The sequence below is a fragment of the Sparus aurata genome, chromosome 21 (genome assembly GCF_900880675.1).
Source record: "Sparus aurata chromosome 21, fSpaAur1.1, whole genome shotgun sequence".
Classification (NCBI taxonomy): Eukaryota; Metazoa; Chordata; class Actinopteri; order Spariformes; family Sparidae; genus Sparus; species Sparus aurata.
This window is the reverse complement of record NC_044207.1, coordinates 14,516,701-14,542,054: the sequence shown is the minus strand read 5'-3', so window position 1 is coordinate 14,542,054 and position 25,354 is coordinate 14,516,701. Positions and strand designations below refer to the sequence as shown.

Here is a 25,354-nt window from a genome sequence, read left to right as displayed (position 1 = left end):
AATTCTTTTGTGTACATACAAACGAAAAACTTTATACAATTGTTAACTTAAACTTGTGAGAGAAATGGAAGCAACAAACAAAGTGTTGCATTTATAGTGCAGTTTGTTTCAGGTGCCCTCAAATGAGCCCAACATCTTGCAGGTTTGAAGCTTGTATTCAATAAACTTGGTGTTCTGTGACAACCTCACTGACTCTGTGCCCTGTATTGGATTTTCACAGACAAATTCACTCCTCCTCATACTCTGCAATATGAAATAAGTTGTTGACACATCCCATGCTGGTGACCAGCATGGGATGCTGGTCACCAGCATACCAGCATCAACATACCAGCACCAGCATGGGATGCTGGTCACCAGCATACCAGCACCAAAACACAACATGCTGGTCTATGCTGGTTTTTCCAGCAGGGTTAACAAGGACCAAAAAATGAACATCCTCTAAAATGGTCACAGATTGCTTTTCTGTTGCACTTTGTTTAGCTGTTTTATTTACTACTTTGTTTTTGGTCCTTGGACTCATTTTCGTTGGCTCTCCTGGTTTTTGGTATATTTCAGCTTTTCGTGAATAAATCCCGGTCTTGTTCTCTCACCCATAAATGATTTACATCCTGAAAATATGGAATATCTTTATAATCTCTTCCCAGGGTTGGGCCAGATTACTTTATGTAGTCATTAAATATAATTATATAGCATTTTGATAATTAGTAATATAATCATCGGATTGCACATAAGGGAAATGTAATCTGATTAATATCAAACACTGAAAATTAGGCAATTTTCAAAAGGAAAGCTGCCAATGTAATGCACTTAAGTTAAAGGCATTTTGCATATCCAGCATTTAATGTGTAAACTTGACACATTAATGTTACCTTCGGATGATTTGACTATCGTTCAAATCATTGACACTGTAAAGGCTGCTGTATAGTGCAATCATCACTCAAAAAGCTGTGTGGGGAATGACCGATACGGTTACGTTTCTTTTTTTGTGTGTGTGTATAAATGTAAAGGATATAAAGGATATAAAGGATTCCACCAGGTATCCTTATTGTCCATTCTTTTTTTTAAAAAAAAGACTACACAATTTCACAAGTAAGTCAAAAAACAGTTATGTCTGTATGAATATAAGAATTGCTATTCACAAGCTGGGCCAAGGATGTGAATTCGTTCTAAAATATCAGTTGGTAATGCATTTACCGTAATGGACATAACCACAGCCCTAGTGTACTTACATATGTAGGCAGGGTGTGATTGGGTGCACACACCAATCTAAATCTATTCTTCTCATCTTTGTCCTCTCTCACTTCTCGGAACACAATTGAAGGGATGGCAAACAGGAACGCCAGCACCCACATGCCCGCGATCACCCTTGTCACAAACGCCCTGGTAAGCTTAGTGAACACTCTCCTCGGAAACACCACGACCACCAGCCTGTGCACGCTCATTAACGTGATCAGAAAGATGGAGGCGTACATATTGGAGTTGCACAGGTAGAACAGGCCTTTACACATGACTTCGCCAAAGACCCACGTCTGCTTGGCCAGGTAGACGATGAAAAAGATGGTGAGGGCCATGAGAAGGCCATCGGCACACGCCAGGTTGAAGATGAGGAGGGTGGTGACTGAGCGTTGTCGGATGCGTGCCAGGATGCTCCAGACGATGAAGAGGTTGCCAGGGACGCCCAGGAGGAAGACTAAGCTGAGGATGAAGGCACCTAAGGTGGTGGAGAAGTCATTGCTCACAATGCTGTCATGCTCAGGGTTTCCGTCCAGGACAGAGGAACGGTTATTACTGATGTCCATGCTGAAAGAAGTTTTGATCCTGAAGAGGAGAGACAAAAGTTAGAACCTCAATACGTTTGTCAGTAATCTAAAAGGAAAGGGGCTTCAGCACTGCATATTCACAGACTTTGCTGTCTGCAAGTGCTGAGGGTTGTTTCTTCCACTCCTCAAGGAGCCTTAAGCAGACTTTCTGCAGACTTTCAGAGAGTCCCAAAGATTTGTATAGATGAACGAGATACCAGATGCAAACTTTGCACCCATTCAAACCAATGAGAATTGCCCTCCAACAAAAATGTTCTAGCTTCCAGGCATGCCACCCCTGGCCCACGTGTTCTAGCTCAGCCCCCAGACTTTGCATTGTGATGATGTCACACATCTTTTAATCACTTTTCTCAGCTCAAGGAAAGTTAAGCAGATAAAAAATGACCATGTATCACAATTCATAATATAGAAAGGGGCATAATTAAACTTGTTTGCAGCTTGAGGTGTTGGGTCAACAACTTTACAGATGTCTCTGTGGGGATTTTTTCTGCTGCAATACCGCAAGTGGCCACTGGGTCAGATACAATATTATGGTTTTCTGTTTTTTTTGGTTGTATTCTAATATGTTTCCATGTCCATACTGTAACATGTTGATGCCTTTCTCATGACTACCTCATGAGTTTCTTTATCTTAAAATTATGATGAATCGTGATTATGATCCTTATTTTTATAAGAAGTATTTTAATGACTTTGACATAATGAACGATAGTTGTGAAATAACTAGTAGTTGTAAAGTAGTAAAAAAAACGAACAGGTTGGATATTTTAGAAGAAATTTAAAAAGGCTTAAAAAGCTACTTCCAAACGTTCCACAGTGCATGAAAGAAGACTTACTTAAATGTCAGCTGTTAATGATAAAAAACAGGTTATGACGAAGCTGCTCCAGCCCAAAGAGGAAACCACAGAAATAGGCAACTTACTACCTCACGTTGCAAGGAATTTACGCCATAGATATACTGTTGTGATGGACAATGTGTGCTGAGGGAAAAAAAATCTGATGTAATTCAATTCAACTTGTGCAAGAGAAACCAACAAATGGGGTTAATTACAGCATGTAAATGATTTTGGACAACGTAGAGCAATAGTTTGGGTCAACAACAACTAATGAAAAGAATGGGAAGAAAATCACCACAACACTGCTTATGTTCCCGCCAGTAGGGTGATAGCAATGAACGAGCTTGCAGTCCAGAGTTTTGAAATTCAAGTCAAGAAAAGTAAATTATTATCTTAAGATGGAAGAAAGAATGGGAAAGAGGCAAAAGTTGGTAAAAATTCCAGCTGCGAGAAGTCAAAGAAATCAAGGTGGTGAGAGTTACAGACCTTTCTGGACGCGACATTTCTCTGCGATGTGTTTCAGATTCAATTATCCAACTGACTGTCCTCTCTGACTGTCTGAGTGGCCTCTCCTCGACACACACACACCCACACACACACACACACACACACACACACACACACACACACACACACAATCACTAGTTCATACAGGTCTCCAGCTCTGACGGGAATGCTGGAAGAAGCGGAAAAATGAGGAGGAAGCCCAAATCTGAAGATGAGCAGGATGAGCATTCCTTCAGGGAAGGTCTGCCGAACATGTTCAGTGACATCATGGCTCCTATTCATGTAGTTTCCCTCCTACACAGTGGAGATGGACAGATAACTTCACCTGATAGTTATATGTCATCCACTAAGAAGCTCAAAAATGTGAACTAAGGGCTCTGAAAGGGACAGTTTACCCCCAAATCAAAATGACATGTTCTTCCTCTTACCAGTAGAACTGGTCCATCTTGTGTTGTGAGTTGGACAGTTTTGGAAATATCCGCTATAGAGATGTTTGAGTTCTCAGACTTGTGATGCTCAAAGCGCCAAAAATAACATTTGAACAACTCAATAGCAATGTCTCTTTCCAGATATCATGGTTACTTAAGATAATCCACAGACCCTTATGGGAGCAGTTTCATATAGGAACTATTTTCTTGAGTAGGTCGGTTTTGGTCACAGGAAAAAGCACAGGCTCTTGGCTCGGACCATCTTAGGGCGCTGCAAGCATAGCTTCTTTTACCTGAGACAAACCAAGGGTCCTAAAAAAGAAGGAAAGGTCATTGTATTACCAAACCTCGCTTTGGTGCCAGACTATGCTGGTAAAACCAACATACTGTATCTACGTCATATGACTTCTGATGAAGAAACGCCTCCAGAAAATGCACGTTGTTCATCCCTCAACTTCTTTTTGGCAAGGCTCCTGTTGGCAGTGTATTTGCAGTCTTATCCGTGGTATCATTTCAGAAGAAAAAACAGGTATTAACCTGCTCCCTGAAGTGTGTTCTTTGATTTTCTGGAGGTGTTTCTTCATCAGAAGTCCTACGAGGTAGATATGTTGGGTGTTAAACGAACACATATACTGACTTCAGGTGTCTTGAATAATATGTTTAAGGAATTAAATGAATCAAATGTTTTATTTTCTCACTGCAGCGATTATAAAGGGTGAAATGTGACCTTAAACTGGTGGTAGACAACCTTATTTTACTCTTTACTTATCATTCTGTAGTAAATACTATTACACCACTTACGAATAGTTTGGTTCCTTATAAACCTGCTTTCAGTATTAAAAGCAAAGGACAAATGGGGTCTGCCAATGCACAACTCAAACATGATGAGGCATTGTTTCCCTGGTCGCTATCCCCAGGTGACGGTGAAACAACTGGAACAACTGTGGAAACTTCCACATAAAAAAAAACCCTCGCTGGAAGAAAGGCAAAGAAGGTGAAAGGGGAAGGACATACAAACCAAGATAAAACAAGAGCGAACTAATAGGTATTCACTCGATTGAGAGCACCGGTGGTGCATCGAAGTCTGTTCCTGCGCTGGCATGTGTCTCGCCTCACCACCTGGGCTGGAGACGGCTCAAAACCGTTCTTTCTACTACATCAGTAAATTACAAAACCTGCCTGCTTATAAATACAACCAGGTGTTTTATTCAGCTTTTTCATATTGCTAGGATCACGGTTTACAGGTCCAGTTGAGATTCTGATGGTTGTTTTTTCTTGGAACAGTAGCCAGGCAGAGGTAGCAGCCGTGCCAGCAGTCATACCAAAGGGAAATGCCAGAGGATTTTCATACTGTTGATACCACTAATCAACATGAAATATATACAATTAAATACTATAATTAGATATTGAAAGGAATATTTTTCCCCCCACCCTAGCGATGATAATATTTGGCAGGCCAATATCATTATATTCGCCTGAAGCCTGAATGTTTGTTTGTTAACATGTCTGAAAAATGTTCCGCTGTTTTTGAGTTTACAGGAAAAACGACACTGGAGCACAAATTACACAATGACATTTAATGGAAGCAGCCCCAACTGCTGTGGAAAGTTACAGTAAAACTCTTTTGCCATTCACCACATGATGGCGCCACGACTGTAGGAATCGAGACGTTCTGTTTCTCCTCCTCCCATAAACTTGACACTCGGCAGTTCCTCCTGTGTGTTGCACTCATACATCACATCGCAACAATTTATTAGCCATTCAACTCTACACTTTCACAATTCCACGAAACATTTCCATTTCCAGAGAGACACTGTGTCTCAACCACTGAAAATGTCCATACATATGGAACCTGCACCGGTTCTCAAACACAGGTTCAGCTTTATTGAGGTACACCAATATTCCAACTCTCTGCTCTATTGTTGTGCCTGATTATCATTTTATTCTCGTTCAAAATTAATATTTGTTTTTACATTTTCTGTGTGTTTTGAGGAGGCTACAAGTATATTTCCCTGTGCAACCCTGTTATTGACCTTGAACCTTGACCTTGATGATGTATCTTTCTCCCACCAGAACCAGTTACTCTTATTGCCGGCTTTGGTTAAGTTTGAACAGGGGTTTCTGGCCCAACTTCCCTTATTTCCAAAGTTCATGATTAAGAGAAAAAGTATGGAAAAGTAAAGCATCAGTAAAGTTAGGAAAGCCGTTCACACTCACTTTGACTCTCAGTATCACGTGATGCAGATGTCGTTGTCAGCAGGTGTTTATTTAGTTAGATGACTTTGTGATCTAACTAAAGGTTTTAGTGAAAGGCGACTGAATCAAATGCGCCATTACCTTGTATAAAATTATGGAATTCATAGAGTGTCGCAGGAGTGAGTCCTGGAACCCTGAAATAAGTTAGCATTTTTGCACTTCAGGTTCCCTCTTCTTGAAGTCAGTGGGTTTTATGGATAGCCTGAAAACAAAAGATTTTCACGTTTTGTTCTACTACATAAATTATGTTGGTTAATACCCCACATGTGAATAAAAAAAAAGTTAAAAATTCAAACTTTACAAGTTGCAGATTGATTAACGTGTAGTAAAATGTAAAGAGTGCTATAGGCAGGATACATCTTTGTAGGCTGGAAAAACAAAGCTTATTAGATTTTAAATAATTGCAGAAAATAAGCCCTTGATAAGTATCAAGGACTTATTTTCTGCAATTACGTTTTGTTCAGCAAAATGATCTTCACTTTAGTTTTTCATAAACTTGACTTTGTTTTAGTGCACATTAAGACACCACTCCTTGCAGGCTATTGTGACCTGTAGTTTCCCCAGTAAACACACTGACCACTTCAGCTTTTGGCAGTCTGTCTTTAACAGAGTTAAACCCTGGTTTTCCTGGTTTTAATCCATCATCTGGAGCCGCTTTTAGCTGCAGGAGTGTGTATGGAGGTGTGTGGACACTTGGCCTGTCCACTCTACCTTGCTTAGAGACACAGATGTGAGCCGAAGAGGCAGGGGTGTTTACTGGGTAAACTACAGCTGGTAATTTTCTGCATCACCACCGCCACCACCAGCCGACAAGCTGCAAGTGGCCTACACCGTTGTGAGGATTATACAGGTAGGTCACCTGCATAGGTTACAACATTATCATCATCAAATGTCTGGTAGTTTTGCCACACTATAATGTGGAAATATTACGGATGCATAATGTCTGAATGGTAGGCAGATAAGTTACAAAGTAGCCAGTAGCAAAATGAATAGCTGCTTCTGAGCCCTCAGTCACCACAGAGCCCCTAAATAACCCGAATGACTCCAGAAAAACAAAGTGAACTCCCCGTGTTTAGGAAATTCAAACCAACTCTTTAATTTTGTAAAGTGCCATGTGGGGGTTTGATAGGAGTATGTCTTATCAGATTCTGCCTTCGGCCCCAAAAGTCTTGCATCGACCCTGCTGGTAGCACTTTTTCTCTCCCCGACCAGACTGCAACATCTTGAGATCAGTCCTGGATCCAAGGCCTGCCCACACAACCCCAGGAGGATGACAGGGAGAGTGAAACAAGCCCCCAGTTACACGCCAGTACAACGTACGCCTAATGATTGTGAGAATCCGAGGAGTGCGAGGAAGGAGGACAGAGGAGAGACAGAAAGAGAGAGGGAGAGGGGGGAAGGATAAGGAGCTGGACCGAGGCGGAGAGAGCCAGAGAGAGTGTGTTTATTTAAGTTTTTCGTCTCCTGACTCAGACAGAGAGCAGACTACAGAGGATAATGAGAAACAGATCTTTGGTGGAGAGGAAGGGGAGGGAGGGGGGGACCGAAGAGGAGGAGGGACGAGGAGGAAGGAGGAAGGAGGAGTGGGGTAAAAGAGAAAAAAAGAAGAGGAAAGGGGGAGGAGAGGGGAGAGTGACAGCCAAAAAAGGGGGGCTGTCATGTTCATCGCCACAGGAAATAAGCCCTCTTATGTTCACTAACTGACATCACTAACATCACAGCCCTGGTGGCCGTGCAGCCGGCCTACATTGGCAGGTTTTGGAGACAGCGAGCGGCTTGCCATGAGTCCTGCTCATGATTGGAATAATAATCATATTGTTGACTTAAATGTGTGGAAAAAAAAAGTTTGGGATGGTGAAGATGAAGTGGAGATGAATCCTCGGATGTGCGGACGATGCAAAATATGATGTGAACTGTGATGAAAAGCCACATGTGCAGGGATTGAAATGTGTGTTAAAGTAAATGTGAAGTGACTAAAAGAGAAACCTCCAGAGTGAGTGAGGAGAGGGGAGGAGGAGGAGGAGGAGGGAGGTTGGGCAGGGGGGATTCATGACTGACAGGCATGAGGTCCTATGGGGAATGAGCAACGGACCAACTGGAGCCGAGGAACCCACCCAAAGGCAATTAAGGGTAAAGGACGACAAAAATATTTGATAAACTTTTTTTTCCTCTCTCTGTCTCCACCAGGGAAGATGAAGGAGCTGTGTGGATGGCGATAGAGCGAGAATGAAAGACGCGGCTTCATCTGGGAGATATGTGTCGGGAAAGACTTTGAGGCATTCTGGGAGAAGATTTGGTTTGGAAGGCAAGGCATGAAGGCTGAAAAAGTTGCAAAAATCCGAGCGAGAAGCTGCCTCCATCGTGTGGAAACAGCGTGGAAAAGTTGCCGAAGTTACATCTAAACCTTCCCAGGAGGAGGGATATTTGCGCAATGACGCGCACATAGGGGAAAAAAGTCGAGTTTTGGGAAACTTTCGGGCACGTTGGACTCGCTGAATCCGACGCAGGGAGATAAGATTGTATCACTCTATCTGTATCCTGTCCTTGCCGTCGGGAGGGCGATGGGGGCCGCGCCGGGCTCGGGCTGGGAGGAGGGCGAGTTCGAGTTCAAGTTGGTGTTTGAGGAGGACCCGCCGCGGCAGAGCCAGGGACCATCTCCGGTGCGCACAGCCGAGCCGGAGAGCTCCGTTCCCGGGGACGAAAGTGAGGTGGCCCTGCTGAATCTCGACCCCTCCAACAGCAGCAGTCTGGGTTAGATTCATTTATTGGATGCTTTGAGTGGAGGGACGCAGTAGATAGAGGAGGTCTGAGCGGCCTGACAGTGAGGCTGCCTAATGCATGGGAACTTAAATGCGCGTGCGCATATGTGCGTGCGCATAGGATCAGTTGCATGTGCCATAACGCGAGCTTTCATCGGCATGCTGTGCTTATGTGTGAATGCGTGTGTGTGTGTCTCTCTCTGTGTGTGTGTGTGTGTGTGTGTGTGTGTTTGATCTTGCATGTGATGTGCGTGCGTGCCTCCATCTGTAAGCATGCGAGCCCGAGTATGTTGTTATTGTGTGTTTGTTTTGTGTGCACGTGTGCATATTTCAGTGTGTTCCAGATTTGCGTGTGTATGCATCTGTGTGTTTGTGCATGTGTGCGTGCAGCCCCAGACTCAATGTGTTTCCAATCAGCTGTGCGTGTGAGTAGAGTTAACAGCTGCCATCTGGGAAGGAACCTCAACCTTTGTGTACTGAACACTCACACACGCGCACACACACTCTCACTCACACACACACACGCACACACACACACACACACACACACACACACACACACACACACACACACACACCTCCCTCTCTCCCTCAACCTTCATCTCCTTAGTTCTTCACATACAAACACACACACACACACACACACACACACGCACACACACACACACACCTCATATCCTCACATCCACTCGCTCATTTGTTTCCCGCCCACACTGGCATACAGTTGTATTACCACACCCAAGGCATGAAAGTAACTGCAGGAGAAACAGCAGAGCGATTCTTCACTCTAGGTGATGTAGTTGTACTTTTCGGAGTTTCTTCTCCAGCCCTCCACATCTCTGGATATAACACAATGTGACAAAACTTTTTAGGCCGAGCCAGCGGGTTCCCCTGAAAAGGAGGGATACACATTTTTAACTTTTATAATTCTCTTGGGCAGTTGTGTCACTGGTTCGATTTGTCACCACTTCAACCAAACAGTGACATACTTTAATTCAAGCAATTTGAACAACTTTTAGATTCCGGAGAGGTTGAATGGAGATCATTACCGATCCCACTTTTTCTCTTCTGGTGCCTCCAATCAGGGTGTCTGTAGAGATGGAGCATCAGATCAAATATCAGTGCTCTGTTTTACCCAAATTTAAAGGTGCTATTTGTAGGAGAAGTTGATTTTTGAGTCTCTCTCTCAACTTGTCAAATAATGACGCTCTAGGTTTTCCGCCATTATTTGACGAGTGGGGAATGGAGTCTCAAAAATCAACTTTTCTTACAAATGGCACCTTTAAAGTCTGTATTAGAGATGTTCCTGTACCAGCTTCTCCTTCCCTATACTGTTACGATAACTGAACGAATACATAAAGAAATATTCGTAAAATCATTTCTTTTGCTAGGTTGTTTACTACCTGGATGGATGTTATGTTGTGGACATGCTTGAAAATGACAAAACTTGTTTTCTTGCTAATGCTTTAAAAAAAATAATTAGTAAAAGTGATAGTTCGGGTCTTTAGATTTGGAGTTGTGTGAGATACTTATCCCTAGTCAGTGTATTACCAACACTAACAGCAAGATGCATTTAAGCCACCTAAAATATATTTATCTGCTTAGGTGTTCACCATGTTTTAAGATTTGTGGCACTTTACCTTTCGCGTTAATCGGCCTTTTTCTTTGGCACTACATTCCACCTGTGCATTGGAATACTGATGTAGCATGATTGAGGGAACAGCAAAACACACCAAAAAAGTTCAAGCTAAAAGATGAGCGTACACTTACGCTGATGTATATATTTAAGGTAGGATTTATTTAAGGTGGCTAAATTACGTCTTGCTGCTGGTGCGGTCTCAGCAGTACAATGCCCTGCTACCTGCCAGCGCTGTGCACTGCTTGTCCACACAAGGGGAGAGCTGACAGCCATCTACTGCAGGAAATACACTGAGTAGGGATAACTACCTCATACAGTCTCCTATCAGAGGACCCAAACTATCCCTTTAGGTTGCTGACAGGTGTACAGTATGCTGCTGGGAAGTAGCAGGTTCCTGTTTCTAATAAATCATCTGGTGTCAGATCGATGCATGGACTTATGAACTTGCTGATACCTGATCTTGCATTTTAGGCAGAATTGGAGGCATTTCCGATACACGATCAGCTTATATATGAAGTCAGTCTTGGCTTTGATGGAGTTATTCCGTAATTCACATGAAAAAGCAACTATTAGAAAAAAGTTAGGCAAAAGGAATGCATCCAGTCATGTATATCACATTATGACCTGACTAACGGGCTAGGAACCAATGATTAAAATAATTTCTTGTTGAGGTTCAACTCACAACAGAGAACTATGGACCCGTTTAGATTTGTTGGATTCAAGATTGGGCTTCCCAAACAATTGACATAAAACTGACACAAACAACGAAATGATTTTTCATAAAGAGACTGAAGAGTTGAAATTCAGCATCAATTCACATTAAAAGCAATGGTTGTTGGTATGAAAGATAGATATATTTATAGATCTTATATATTTTGGTTTAATTCTCACTCCTATTGAGAGGTTAAACCTAGGACACAGAATGAAGTATGACAGAAGATTAAACTCATTAGCCTCAAGAGGAGGCTCCCCAAAGTAACAAACTCACTGTGGTTAATAACTGTCAGGTAAATCTTGGTAACTGTAATATACTCTTCGAAACACAAATAAAGTCCTGAAGAGACAAAGCTTGCTATTTTCTTTACAGGAAAAATATGTCAGTTGGAGGAAAATCTGTCAAAATAGACATAGTTTTAGCTTTTTGCGTTCCTGTCCTGTTCATCATCTCACGATTTGCTGGTCTCATGTCACAACCTTTTCAAAATGCTGATGTTTTGTTAACAATATGGACTGAAAGAGAAAATACTGCAGTAAGATTACCTTAATTAATGTTTCCTACTCAATCTTAACACACAGATTTCTACATAAATAAGTCGTACCTACATTTACAAATGATTGGCAGTTAAGTTTAAAAATGTGGCCTCCTTAAGATGTTATTTTTGAAGGTGTATTACAGCTGAGGATGCTACAGTAGTTTCCTGTTTGCGAAGCTGATTGCTTTTGATTAAATAACGCTGAAGTCTTTCCTATAGGACATTCCTTTAAGGAGACATATTTTGGTCATTTTCAGGTTCATCATTTTATTTTGGGTGACAACTACAATAGGTTTAAATGCTTTAGTGCTAAAAAGAAATGCATTCAGTGCTGTAGCTGTGTATTCTCCCTCTGTCTGAAACGCTCGATTTAGCTCCTGTCTCTTTAAGGCCCCTCTCCTGAACAACCGCTCTGCTCTGATTGGTCCGCTTTCACACACCTGACCCAGCACTGCAAACAGTAACAGAGCAGCTGCGCTAAATACATTTTCATGTGCCAAACTAGCCACTTGGCATGAATACTTTAGTCTGTGACATAGTGTGACGTCACAAAGTCACAGAAATAAAGGCGGGACTGCTGACGAGTCTTTTGAGGAGCAGTTTCTGCGGTAGAGATGAGCTTCAGTTGTTTGACCTTTCTAACTTTCCAGAACTTTTACATGCAACGAAACATATATAAGACACTGAATGAAAAAAAAAAGTTGTAGTTAATCACTAGTTTAAAATGAGCTAATAGCTACAAAGAACTTCACACATAAACTTGGCAAGAGATTTAGCTTGTCCAGAACTGGTCAGTATATAAATATTATTTTCTATCAGTCAAACTTTAGTGGAGGCTTCCCAAGAGAAAAACTGATTGTTTACAGTTACTGTCAGGTACATTTTGATAGTAATACACTCTTCTGCTGGGCTGAACACAAACAAATGATTGTTTCCTAACAAGTTAGAAGTGGCCTAATGTTGTAAATAGGAAAAAAAAAAAAGCAGCAGCTGGGCAGAGATGTAGAAACTACAGTAAACATTTGTGTTCAGGTTAACAAAAACATGTAGTTCTTGCTTTGCTTTCCTGTTAATCATCTTGTGAACCTGATGTAAGCAACGCTTTTTGAGAGAGGTTCACCTCAGGACACAGAATAAAATATTGCAGTATGTTAGATGAAATTAGTTTTATTGTGTTCAATAAGTGTTAGGTACGTTTGCTGGCTCATAAACTCTCCGCTGGTCTGTTCACCAACATCTAAATCATTGTTTCATGTGAAAAATCCACCAGCAGAAGAGTTGCCTCAGCTCTGCAGCTCTAATCACTTGGAAATATTTTTTGTTGCCAGGAAACATTTGAAGAGATTTTTTTTTTTTACCCCAAGTCTTAATTTGTTGGCAGTTGCTATTGTGTGTCCGCTTTGCCCAAAAATTGCGTGTATGGGCCACCGCTGCAGCAGAAGCAGTGATCAGTTGGAGCCTCGCTCATTACAGAGTAACTACTGTTTGGCTCCGCGTGGAGGCTGACCACACCACGCTGGGGAAATTTTATGGCGGGGACCGTGGCCTTGAGGGGTCGTGTCCTCATTCGGATAATTGTTTGGCAAGGTTCAAAAAGTTTTTGTTTCCTAAAATTTGATGAACAAAATCAGTATCAAGATAAGCAGCAGAGTTATCTTTCCTAGAAGTGAAAGATTTGGATCAGTGATTAAAAAGTAAACTCCACTCCACCCTTTACTGCACTATTTTTGATACACGGAAGAAATGTATTGAGATACTTCTTCTCGCTCAAAGTGGAGTTTAAAATGGCTGTTTAGTAAATTGTTGCCATATTGATGGTGAGATTATCGAATATAAAACCAAACCCTACTATGTCATGTTGTTTCAAACTTATAATTTACAAGTACACAGCCACTTTTAAAGAAATGTACCATTATAAAATAAATCACCCACACGTTCTGTGTTGTTCTGCCTTACATGCCGAATATGTATTCAATGGTTTGAGGTGAAATAAATCACAATATAAAGACTGCTCTTCTTTATAATAAATAATAACAACATGAAAACGTAGCAATAGTTTGACACTTTGGGAAATGTTCACTTTCTTGTAGAGAAGTAGATAGTTCAGATTAATACAGCTCTCATGTCACAAGCCAATTAGCTTAGCTTAGCATAGAGACTTGAAACAGAGGGAAACAGCTAGTGTGCACAGAACCCCATCTAAAACCACAACATGTAACTTTTACACCAAGGTTTTTTTTAAAGGGTGAATGAACAAGAAAAATATTATAGGTGCTATTACAAGGATTTTGTTGTCTATTGACAGAACTAGGCTAGCTGTTTTCCCTGGTTCCCATTGTTTATGCTAAGCTATGCTATAAAAAGCTAACCACATCCTGGCTTTTGCTTACCACACTGATGATCGAGTGATCATAATACTTTTATCTCTCAGCAAGAAAGTGAATAAAAGAAAAAGCGTATTTCCAAAATGTTAAACTACTTCTTTACATTTGAATATATAAATTGCTGCAGATGCCTCGAAGACATTGACTGCGCACTTTCTGAAGAAACGTTCCAGTTGCATGCATTTTCTGCATGGCAACAATTACAGAGCTGTAAATAAAGAAAATTGATGTGCAATGAATGATGTAGGCATGTTGATGATAAAAAATGAATCTGCACTTACCACAAATTGTGTTTATAGTAGTATGATTGACATCTCATGAGTCTTTCTCGTGCCAGATGTAAAAGCACAGCGGGTTTTTCGAAACTAACTGTCATTTTGCGGTTGTAAGAAAAGATTAATGGGAGGTCACAAGACCCCGAAAAACCCACAAGATGCGATATAAAAAGACAGCGTGTTTGAACATGAGAACAAAAAGTTAAAGTTTTCACGAGAAAGAAGCCAGAAAAATACATTTTTGCCTTAGGAAAGGTGTATATTTAATATGAACACATTGTAAACTCTTTATTAGCAGCATTTGATTATCAGCATTTCTTTGCATACTGTGGTGCTCTCATGTGTAATGATACCAGTATCACTCTGATGATTTCATTCTATCAGTTACAGATAATCACACGGCAGCCAATCATGCAGGACATTCAATCAGCATCCCAAGTCCGCCACCCTCGGCCAATCAGCGGGCTGGGATGCATTCCCCGCCCCCGCGGCGGGCCCCTTCCAGAGAGTTTAGTGGCACCTATGAAAGCCTGCCAGCTCGCTCCGTACAGGTGAGACAACCTGTTTACAGGTCCTATAGTGAAGTATATAAGACGTGACAAGAACAATATAAAGAAAATGACAGAAACTATCTTTTGGAAGAGTTTATATGACTAGTACTTTAAGTTTTCAGTTTTGCCCTTTTTCCACCTGCTTGGAATGGTTTATGACCTATAAACTACAGCTACCGAGGGCAATCTTTTTATACAGTCAATGGTACAGACATTTTTGAATATCAAATCAGTTTTAGTGGAGTCTTGAAACCCAATGTAATCCATTGCAGTGAACCTTCGATTTTTTTTCCAGTTACAAGCATGGAAATCTCTGTTTTGTTGTCGCATTGAGCCTAAAGTGAAATATAAAAGATCTGAGAGCCAGCTGCTAAAAATATAGTGATGTCACAATTTTACTTGATGTTGAATAAAAAAATCCAGAGAGCAAGTTATAAGCAAACATTGAGGGTGTTTACATGATGTTGAAATTGTTCCTGTTCACAACTGCATTACCTAAAACAGTAATTTAAACAATCCATCTTGTGGGATACTAGAGTCGATGCCAGGCGACATTTAGCTACAAGATATTAGGTGACTAAACACTCACTGTGCTAGATTTAGTTTATCGGGAATGTTTCATGTGAGATAAATGACTGCTTCTAGTGTCAATAAAAAGATCCAGTGTCCCTAAAAGTTTTGTCTTGACTGCTAAAAATGAAATGATTTTGTAACTAAGAAAGTTTCATGTGGCAGTCGTTTGTTTGTTTTTTTTAAATGTATTTTTAATTTCTTCTTTTATGTTAGACAACATTGAAAAATGTCCATCTCAGCTTCCTGGAGGCCAAGGTGATGTCTTGACGCAGCTTACTTTGGCAGAAGGAACTCCCAAATGAAAATATTCATCACTTTCTGTCTATTCACGCTGAGTCAGTATGAGAAAAATTGAGGTATCTCTGTCTTACTCTCCTCTTCCCTTCAGGTTTCAGAGTCTCGTGTGGTCGAGTGTCCCAGCATCCAGATAACCACCATCTCCCCTGAGGACGACCCAACACCCACCATTTCCAGTTACTGGGACATGGGCAGCGGTGGCGGGTGGGACCGAGAGCGCCTCTACCTCCCCCTGCTGGATCCCTTTTCTTACCGCGACAGATGCCCAAGTTCCCTCAGCCCGAGCCCCGCCTCCAGCCCCTCCTCCCGTGGCTGGCTGAGTCCCGCCTCCAGCTGTGACTCCCTGCTGGTGGAGGAGGAGGAGCTGAATGACGCCACCATCAACTTTGGGCTCTCGCCGTCCTCGAGGCCGACTTCCCCCGGGGGCAAAAAGCGTAGAAACTCCCCCTTGGACTCACCCTGTAACTCCCGGAGGGGCAGCTACTCAGAGGATCTGCAGGGATGCAACCTGGACGGTGGAGACTCCATCACTCTGTCACAAGCTCCGCCCAGCAGCTGTGAGCTCAGCATCCCCCAGAAAACCAGGAAGACATCGTTGGAACAGGTGAAGATTAATAAAATAGTAGGTAAAAAAAAATAGCTTCCCACTAAAGTACTGTGCTGTGGTTTTTGTTCTCCAGCTGTCTACCAGGGAGGTGGACCAGGAGCAGGCTCCAGGTCACAGCACCCCCTGCCTGCTGCTTGAGACCCAGCAGCCCAGGAGAGAGATCCCCTCACAGGGCATGGACTACCTCTCTGTGCCCCCTGCTCTCGCCTGGGGTCGGACCAGAGCCAGCGCCCACAGTCCTCTGTTCAGGCAAGGATACACCGCAGATGTATAAATGACATTAGTTTTGATGGGGGCTTTGATGACATAAATACATCCTTAAATGTCCCACAATTTAATTATAAGGTGCTTATGTGTTTAGTTGCTAACAATTGGCAAATGAGACTACAGAGATTGTTGAGTACATTAAACATCAACATCCTTATGTTTATTTGTCAGGCGAACCAAGGCGATGCTTACTTTTGGGTTAGCCTACCACATTCATAGTATCCAGCTAGGATACCTGACTGGCTAACTTAGCTAGTGGGGTGATTATCGAAACAAATGAAAACACTTTAAGCAAAAAACGTGCGGTAAATACTGTTAGCAGTTTGTATGGAACTAACTGTGACAAGTGAAGTAGCTCACTGAGAGCTGATGCAGAAACCCGGTGTGCGGTGCCTGCTCAGGCCTGTGAGAGCTGACCAATCAGAGCAGAATGGGCTTTTCAGGAGAGGAGCCTTAAAGAGACAGGAGCGTCAAACAGAGGGTGAATAGAGGTGCTGCAGCAATTGACAGTATGAGCAAAATCATTGCGTGTTTTTTGAACATTAAAGCATGTAAACATTTTCTAGCGGACACCCAAAATAAAAATATCAACCTGAATGTTTATGATATGGGATTTAATTGTATTGTTAAATATTTATTCATCCAGGTGACTTAATCATCCTTAGCTGTCTGGTTGGAAGTCTGGTTTGCACCTGTCATGTGTAAATGATATGTGAATCTCATTATTTGACCTACAAAGATGCATATTCATCAGCATCTGGTGTGCTCCCTCCATGTCCACTCTAACTACAACTGTCTATGTTTCCCTGATATAACACACCTTTAGGTCCAACGCCCTGCCGCCACTCGACTGGCCACTGCCATCCCAGTTCGACCCGTACGAACTGCGTATCGAGGTGCAGCCCCGTCCACACCACAGAGCCCACTACGAGACAGAGGGCAGCAGAGGAGCCGTCAAAGCTGCACCAACAGGACATCCCATCGTCAAGGTGAAACCCAAACCTGCAGATTTAGGCAGCTGCTGAAACATTTATTCACAATCTAGATGCTTTTATAATGTGATTATTTTAACACCACTGAAGCTGAAGTAGAAATGTTGCTTTCATAAGACTGGAACAAAGTCTGAGCATACGTGTTGCGGCTCACTGCCGTTGGCCTCCTCACAGTTTGACTCCATCCCTCACACTGTGTCTCTCTGTGCAGCTGTGTGGATACACAGAGAGGAAGCCGCTCTCCCTTCAGGTCTTCGTCGGAACAGCTGACGACCGATCGATAAGGCCACATCCGTTCTATCAGATTCACAGGTACTCTTCTATTTAAAAACCAAACTTATTACAAAGCATCCTTCTATTAAACATTAAAATTCAAGGCCACAGAGCATACTGTCTATTCGTCATCTGACCAATGTGGCTTTAACCATTGCGTAACCAGCCGCCAGCTGCTTGTCGTGTTGGTCCAGGAAATTTCTTACGCCAGATTTTCAGGATAAGAACAAAAGCTTGTCCAAAATCCAAAGATATTGATCTTCACATTTAAGTAGCTGGAAGATGTACATTTTAGACTTTTTGCTTGAATAATGACTTAAATGATGGATCAACGGTCAAATGTGTTGTTGATCCATTTCATCCTGTCCTGTTCAGGAATTGTGGTCTGTACATTTTCTTCACCTTTCAGGGTGACGGGGAAGATGGTGGGTACTGCCAGTCATGAGAGCGTCCAGGCGGGGACCAAACTGCTGGACATCCCCCTCAACCCTGAGAACAACATGACTGCACTGTGAGTAGAGCAGACCGGAAGCTTTTACTCTCCAAGAGTTTTGATTTGTGCTTGTTATTCAGCCTTGAACTCTAGTTTCAAGTTTACTGGAGGTTGAAGAATGTGACTACTGAACAACAGCTGCTAAATGCCAATACGTAAGGCACTGAATACCTACTACAACCAGTATTATAATTGATATATAAATATATATATAACTGATAGTACAGTTTAACTGTATAAAAGTGAAACAGGATGTTGTACAAACAGGTTAATCAGCACCTCTCTTGATAAATTTAAAGTTTTCCAAGATGATTCTTTGTGTCGTAGCATCGACTGTGCCGGGATTTTGAAGCTGAGGAATTCGGACATCGAGCTGAGGAAAGGAGAAACAGACGTTGGAAGGAAGAACACACGTGTCCGTTTGGTATTTCGCACCCACCTCCCTCTAGCGCCCCCTTTGGCCCCGCCTGGTCGAGTCCTGGCTCTGCAGGTCGCCTCCCTGCCCATTGAATGCTGTGAGTAGCTTGTTTTATGGTCACATGATCTGCAAAGAGGTTGTTAAAGCTGCTATGTGTCAGATTTGTGGCATGCGTCGCCGCTTGGGTTCACCGAAGTCTTGACGTTTTTTGACACTTCATACAAGAAGCACATCTGAGGTTTAATTCGCCTGTCTCTTCCTTCTTCAGCCCAGCGTTCAGCTCAGGAGCTGCCCGTCATTGAGTCTGTCAGTCTCACCTCCTGCTCAGTGGAGGGAGGGGAGGAGCTGCTGCTGAGCGGCTCGAACTTCCTGCCAATCTCCAGAGTCCTTTTCATGGAAAGAGGAACAGGTAAAGACCCACAGAGGACAGAGTTTTCTAATGTTGTTTGTGATCATATGTTCTCAAATGTCTTGAAGAATACCTGACTAAAATGCAGTCAAAAATAGAAAAATAAGACATGAACACAGAGACTGAGTATACATTAAAATGAATGCCAATAATATGCAGATTCATATTAAGGCACTCCATTTGAGCTTCTTTTCTATTCTTTTTTTTGTTTTATTTAGCCGCTCAGTGAAAATTGATACATCTCAATACAGTGTGTGCTGACCTTGATCTTTCCATGAAAGCCATTTTAAAGCAGTCAGTTTTACACGGCAAGAAGTATATCACATACACTATATTGTCAAAAGTATTCACTCACCCATCCAAATAATTGAAATTAGTTTTTCCAAGCACTTCCATGGCCACAGGTGTATAAAGGCAAGGACAACATCCTTGCAGACAACAGGGCATGCAGACTGTTTCTACAAACATTTGTAAAAAGAATGGGTCGCTCTCAGGAGCTCTGCTAATTCCAGCGTGGCACTGTGATAGGATGCCACCTGTGCAACAAGTCCAGTTGTGAAATTTCCACGCTCCTAAATATTCCACAGTCAACTGTCAGTGGTATTATAACAAAGTGGAAGCGATTGGGAATGACAGCAACTCAGCCATGAAGTGGTAGGACACGTGAAATGACGGAGCGGGGTCAGCGGATGCTGTAGCGCATAGTGCACAGAGGTCGGCAACTTTCTGCAGAGTCAATCACTACAGAGCTCCAAACTTCATGTGGCCTTCAGATTATCTTAAGAACAGTGTGTAGAGAGCTTCATGGAATGGGTTTCCATGGCTGAGCAGCTGCATCCAAGCCATACATCAGCAAATGCAATGCAAAGCATCGGATGCAGTGGTGTAAAGCACGCCGCCACTGGACTCTAGAGCAGTGGAGACTCATTCTCTGGAGTGACGAATCACGCTTCCCTAACTGGCAATCTGATGAACAAGTCTGAGTTTGGCGGTTGCCAGGAGAACAGTCCTTGTCTGACTGCATTGTGCCAAGTGTAAAGTTTGGTGGAGGGGGGATTATGGTGTGGGGTTGTTTTTCAGGAGCTGGGCTTGGCCCCTTAGCTCCAGTGAAAGGAACTCTGAATGCTTCAGCATACCAAGACATGTTGGACAATTCCATGCTCCCAACTTTGTGGGAACAGTTCGAGGATGGCCCCTTCCTGTTCCAACATGACTGTGCACCAGCGCACAGAGCAAGGTCCATAAAGACATGGATGAGAGAGTTTGGTGTGGATGAACTTGACTGGCCTGCACAGAGTCCTGACCTCAACCTGATAGAACACCTTTGGGATGAATTAGAGCGGAGACTGAGAGCCAGGCCTTCCTGTCCAACATCAGTGTGTGACCTCACAGGTGCGCTTCTGAAAGAATGGTCACAAATTCCCATAAGAGTTGAAGCTGTTATAGCTGCAATTGTGGACCGACGTCATATTAAACCCTATGGATTAAGAATGGGATGTCACTTAAGTTCATATGCGAGTCAAGGCAGGTGAGCGAATACTTTTGGCAATATAGTGTATGTACAGTAAATTACACATACACATACATTTAAATCCCTTATTTATGTTGTGCCCGTTCGAATGAGGCACTTTTACTTCTGACATAGCTGTTCTAAACTTTAGTATTAAGTAAAGTAAGTATTCAGTGAGCTACTTTTACTTCAGTAAAAAATCTTAAACAAAACCTTCAGTGTTAGGTGTTTTGCAGCAAGAGCAAGTTATGTTCATCAAATTGATTTAGTGTGTGTGTGTGTGTGGTAGTGTGTGTGTGTGTGTGTGTGTGTGTGTGTGTGTGTGTGTGTGTGTGTGTGTGTGTGTGTGTGTGTGTGTGTTTGTGTCTAGGTCACACATAATTTTACTGTATGTTCTTATCTCTTAGATGGTAAATTACAGTGGGAGGAGGAGGCACATGTCGACCGTGACAACAGCAACGAGGTAATGTAGCGTTTGAATGATACGATTAAAAAATCCTTACAGAACCAATTCAGAGCAACATGAACTTTATATCGCCGCTCAAGTTGTAACATAAGTCATGGTCTTGTCTCCACACCTTCTTTTTTGTGATAGTGTTTGTTGTGCGTGAGGGTCCCCGCCTACAGCGACCTGTCCATCAGCCGGCCGATGTCGGTTAGTCTTTATGTCTCCAATGGGAAGAGGAAACGGAGCAGCACTCACTGCTTCAAGTATCTCCCCAGTGAGTATGCGGTCTCACCTGATTCATCTACAGGTTCTCTCCTCTCTGTCCTGTTCAGTCTCAGTAACATCCCTGAGGTTCACTGGAGCTTTTCTTCACAAATAGGATCAAAAGTGAAAAGCTTTGAAGACAAAAAAACAACTCAGTTGCCAGAATAATTATAGTGATTTTACCTCAGATATATTTAATATTTGTACATTTTAATCACAACAACATTTGTACAGTATGTGTCATATCATGTTCCGATTACATGTATATGAGCTGACTTGGGGATGTGATGGCGGGCGAGAGACCACTGAGACCACTGAGGCCACTGCGAGAGGCCACAAGATGGTGTTTCAACATTTGGTAGCCAGAAATTGGATATTGTTAATGAGACATCTGGATATTTTCCAGGCGTGTTTTTGGCAATTGAACCAGGTCAGAAATATGATCATGTTTGAAACCTAAGCTAGTTCTGCACATCTTTGTCACAACATAACATTGAATATCAGACGTAAAGAAAAGTTCCAACATGTCAGAGGTTTACAAAAGCGTAAATTACCAACATCTGGCGATTGGGGGTTAGCGTTGGGGGTTGTAAAATATATAACTATATACAATTTATTGATATATTCAATATATTATATACTGTCTATATATAAACATACATATATTTCCCTCTACAATTTTTGAAAGAAAGGGAAGAAATGAATTTAAATTTTTCTACATGGTTTTATTCTAGTTTCACCACTAAAATCTACCTTTTTTAAAAAAAATATATCCTCAGTGTAAATTAAAATGTCATTAGACATTTACATAAAAAGATTTTTAAAAAGATGTGTTTGTTTATTGTTCTCTGTATTTTTTATTTTATTTTTCCTTCTTCCTAAAATGTATTATATTCAGTACCATTTTAAAATAAGAAAAAAAGGAAGAAAAAATCAAAGCCTTAGTATGATACATACTTTGTCTTCATTGGAGAGAACAGAATACAGTAAATAGAAACATTGCCTCCACAGTTCAGTTAACCTGTTTCTCTCCTCTTAGTAATGTTCAAAGAGGAGGACCCGCTGCTGTCCCGGCCCTCTGTGCTGCCTCTGGATGGGGGATCTGTGTGTCCTGTGGGGGTTCAGCCCAGGATGGACCGGGGCTTCCATGTGGCTGATGACCGAGGACTGGGCTTCCACCTGCCCCCCTACCCCTCCACATACTCCCCTCCCTGCCCCACTATGGGCTACCACGAGGAGTACTGCTCCAAACCCGACGCTGTGGTGGAGGAGCCCGGCGGGTCCAGGGCAGCCCTGTCCGAGCGTCACCCCAGCTTTGAGAACCTGGAGCTGGGCTTCACTGAGCTCCTCCCTCCCCTGTACCACCGTGGCCCACAGCCTCCCTCCCCCTCCCCTTCCCCCTGGCTGGACTCACCCTACCTGTCCTCCTCACCCTCTCCCTCCCACTCCTCCTCTCTCAGCCCGTTTCCTGCCGGTAGCCCCATCTCGACCTCCCCTTTGCCTCCCATCCCCACCTCTCCTTACCCCCACTACTCTGCTTATCCTCAGGAGGTGTGTCCGTCCCCTCCCTCCAACAACAACCAATATCAGGACATGTGCACAGCACCCTACTCCCACTACGATGGCTGGGACCCCCAGGGAAGGGTGCTGGGGATAGAACATGGGGGAGAGAGGGATGCCAAGATCCAGGACTGCCCCCTGGAGTTCACCAGCTCTGCCTCTATGCACCACATCACATTTGAAGAAGGTGAGTTGATGCATTTATCTTTATCTTATTAAGTGCAAATGTGTAGTATCTGTTGATCAGATTGTTTATATTAATTGATTGGTGATCCAGTAACATCGACCTTAGAATGAAAGAAAGCACAAACAGCATTACAGGTATGTATTTTGGATTTTGGAGTGAACTGTCCATTAAATCGAGTCAGAAAAGACGCAACTTAATGCTCTTAGTAAGTGTCGCCAGTGATCTGTAGCTGCTAAAGAAGCCATTTGGCAACCTTAACTTTTATGTTAATGATACGTAATGTAATAAGTTGACTGCACCACTGACACTGAGTATCTGAGGTGGATGGGGAGTTTAACAGGACTGTGATCTTCTCCTCTCCCTCCACAGTGACGGAGTTCATCGGGGAGGACATCCAGTCGTACCAGTCAGGCTCACAGATGGACAACCAGCCAAACTGAGTTCAGAGCAGCTCATCCCCGCCTGATTTTCAGCATAACTTTGAATCCATTATGCACTCGGTATAAAGGTGCATCGCTCCGGTTACATGCGATATTGACCGGGGGAATTTGATTGCCAGGACACTGTTGTAATTTTGACCACAGGTAAATTGTTATTGTTTTATAAAGGGAAACTAATGTTTTTAACATGTTTTCAATATAAATTATACAAGAACGTGCTCGCGTTTGATGTGTTTTTCTTGCAAAAACCAAAATAAACACGCATACGAGGTGAATCCAGAATAGAGGAAAGGGACTGACGGAAAAAAGCTTCAAACTTATGGAAAAACTAAATGGTTTGATACACAAGCTATTCTCTGTGGCTTCTATGATCCCACATAAGTATTAAATTAGATTTCCTTTGTTTCAAGTTAAACCTTTCCACGATTTTGTCTTTACTTTGATTAAACGTAATCCGTCCCGCAGTAAGAACACATTTCTCTGCTCAGTTCCTGGATGGGATGGAAATTTTCTGAGTAATGGCGACAGAATTTAGGATCCTGTGTTGCCAAAAAGCAGCATTTTTTTATTTTATTCTTTTTTTTTAGATTTCTGTGCAGTAGTTTAATAAAATAACCTTTTGGTAGAGAACATTTTAGAAACTGTCTGTAAACAAAGACATTATGGATCAATAAGTCAACAAATCAGGCTTTGACAGTGTTTCTGATTCATTGTATCTCAGTAGATGTTGAGTCTGTGTCTGGTGTAAAGGTAAAGTGTTGAGACAAAAGGTAGTTTGACCTCACGAAAGGGATGATGTGACTCGGCTGGGACTGTTAGAGCTGTTTGAAAGGTCTCAATGAGAAATAGTTTGTTAGATCCTCTCTAAGCAGAGCAGGTTTGTCTTAATGTCTTGAAGAAACAGTGCCACCTGGGGGGACTCGGTACCGGGACGCTTCAACAACCCTAAATCAGCAACTATTTGAGACATTGTTCAACCTGCTGTAAAACTTCACGGCTCTTATTTTCCGATATGTGTACGTTGGACAAAAGCGTTTAAGTACTGCAAAAAAGCAAAAAGCAATAAAACGCACCATTGTAACTAAAAGACGCTAAAGTAGCATTATACGTTTTCTTGACAGTTTTATGGGTCTAAATGGATCAGGGAGACCGTAAAAGGGCCTGTTGGGAGCTCCAGACCAAAAAAGCTTTCATGGTAAGGGATAGATATAGTTGCCATAGAGCTTTGAACATCTTCAAAGAAGAACTAAATGTTGGAATCACAAGCCATAACTCCTTCATGACACTGACTATTGTAGTTCCAGATTTTCTCTCTGGCTGCCGCTCAGGAAAGTTTATGTGAGGCGTATGGTGCAGAAATAATGGAAGGTAAATACAAGCACTAGCCACTGAGCCAGGTGATCACAGTGTGGTAAAAAGTATCCTAAAGTCATACTTGAGTAAAAGTAAAGATATTGTGTTAAAAAATTACTTTGGTAAAAGCGAAAGTCGCCCATACGAGTAAAGGTCCTACAGAATGTTATATTAAATTAACTTAAGTAGCAAAAGTGCAAGTAAAGGTAAATTATACATACTATATAATCAGGCTTGGGGAGTAACAGAATACACGTAACAGGATAATGCAATTAGGATACAGAAAAAGTAACTGTTCTGTTAAAGTTGCAGAAAAAGATTTTATCAGACTAAAGATACATTGAGCAAAAAGGGGATCACAAACAAGTGAATGATTTACTTCTCTGGAACACTGTATTCTTACAATAGACCAACTCATTATTAAGTTTAAATAAAACTTATGATATTTATTTTCTCTTTCTCTTAAATTACTTTAATTGGGGTTTTCATTGTGAGATTTGGATTATGTTTTAACTGGTAATTAGCAATGATGGAATGGAATGTATGTTTACTCAAGCA

The 25,354-nt window shown here is 42.1% G+C and overlaps 2 protein-coding genes across 5 annotated transcripts; one reads left to right on the top strand and one right to left on the bottom strand.

Moving 5' to 3' along the window:
- Positions 1-108: 108 nt before the first annotated feature.
- Positions 109-3,605, bottom strand: LOC115572371 (leukotriene B4 receptor 1-like). Its single transcript, XM_030402373.1, has 3 exons — positions 3,589-3,605; positions 1,230-1,818; positions 109-243 (listed from the first exon to the last, which is right to left on the bottom strand). Exons 1-3 carry the CDS (start codon positions 3,603-3,605, stop codon positions 109-111), a joined length of 741 nt encoding a protein of 246 aa, XP_030258233.1.
- A 4,358-nt stretch (positions 3,606-7,963) lies between these two features.
- On the top strand, positions 7,964-23,661 carry nfatc4 (nuclear factor of activated T cells 4). 4 transcript variants are annotated; one of them, XM_030404204.1, is made up of 14 exons: positions 7,964-8,595; positions 14,545-14,705; positions 15,492-15,533; positions 15,667-16,179; positions 16,256-16,431; positions 17,276-17,438; positions 17,653-17,753; positions 18,124-18,225; positions 18,535-18,722; positions 18,894-19,034; positions 20,952-21,007; positions 21,140-21,266; positions 22,296-23,003; positions 23,373-23,661. In XM_030404204.1, exons 1-14 carry the CDS (start codon positions 8,406-8,408, stop codon positions 23,441-23,443), a joined length of 2,739 nt encoding a protein of 912 aa, XP_030260064.1. In that variant the 5' UTR covers positions 7,964-8,405; the 3' UTR covers positions 23,444-23,661. The 4 variants fall into 4 exon arrangements, with proteins under 4 accessions (XP_030260064.1, XP_030260062.1, XP_030260066.1 ...); XM_030404202.1 differs by having other exon boundaries at positions 14,539-14,705; XM_030404206.1 differs by lacking the exon at positions 15,492-15,533.
- The last annotated feature ends 1,693 nt before the right edge of the window (positions 23,662-25,354 follow it).